The sequence below is a fragment of the Sinocyclocheilus grahami genome, unplaced genomic scaffold, assembly GCF_001515645.1.
Source record: "Sinocyclocheilus grahami isolate Dianchi unplaced genomic scaffold, SAMN03320097.WGS_v1.1 scaffold25.1, whole genome shotgun sequence".
NCBI lineage: Eukaryota > Metazoa > Chordata > Actinopteri > Cypriniformes > Cyprinidae > Sinocyclocheilus > Sinocyclocheilus grahami.
Genome location: NW_015505204.1, coordinates 3,616,212 through 3,617,001, shown reverse-complemented (window position 1 = coordinate 3,617,001; position 790 = coordinate 3,616,212). Strand labels below are relative to the sequence as shown.

The window sequence follows — 790 nt, the reverse complement described above, 5'->3', positions numbered from 1 at the left end:
TTCTTCTGTGGAACACAAGAGATGATATTTTGAAGAATATTAGTAACCAAATAGTATCAGGGTTCCCTTTAACTTCCATTGTATTTTTATCCTTACTATAGAAGTTAGTGGGACCCAAAACAGTTTGGAACAACATGAAATGATGATAGAATATTCATTTTTGGGTTAACTTTCCCTTAAAGAACACATGTAAAGAAATTCAGTGTTGGATTCCATGTTTTCCATTCGTCTCCACTAAAGCCATGTGGTTTCTGTATGACATTGTAGGCATGGCCAGCTTGTATTCCATGGCGCTGGTGGTGTCAGCATGGGTGTGGAGAATAAGGAGCGAAAGAGAGGGAGATGAAGATAAAGAAGGAGAAGAAGCTCCCAGCAAACATCTCATTGTGTAAGTCACCAATACATGTATAGGTCCTGTATATGTTCGTATAAATTGTATAACGATTATCAATATTGTTTAAGATTAATGTTTTTTTGCTAGCTTTTCACTTCTCTCACACTGTTCTTGGTCACTTGTTCTACAGGGCACATTATATCATTTTGCTGGTGGAGTCGATACTTTTTGGAGTTTTTGTCTTGGTGATATTTTATGACCAGGTATGCTTCAACATTATATAGTTCCTAATTTTGGACTATATGTTAACATTATAATAAACAGCAATGCCACAATTGTAATATTTCATATTGAATTGCTACTGCTTGTCATTTTGCATTTATCTGAATCATTTAATTAATTTAAGCATCTTTTGCCACCTTTACATTGCAGATGATGTTTTGTGTGTTGATCCTC

At 34.9% G+C, this 790-nt stretch overlaps 1 protein-coding gene across 1 annotated transcript in view; it reads left to right on the top strand.

Annotated features, from left to right (window-relative positions):
- pip4p1b (phosphatidylinositol-4,5-bisphosphate 4-phosphatase 1b) overlaps window positions 1-790 on the top strand; it is a 10,253-nt gene that overhangs the window by 2,883 nt on the left and 6,580 nt on the right. Inside the window, exons 3-4 of the mRNA XM_016250305.1 lie at window positions 196-388; window positions 525-597. Coding sequence (XP_016105791.1) covers window positions 196-388; window positions 525-597 — 266 coding nt within the window. The remainder of the gene's footprint in view (window positions 1-195; window positions 389-524; window positions 598-790) is intronic.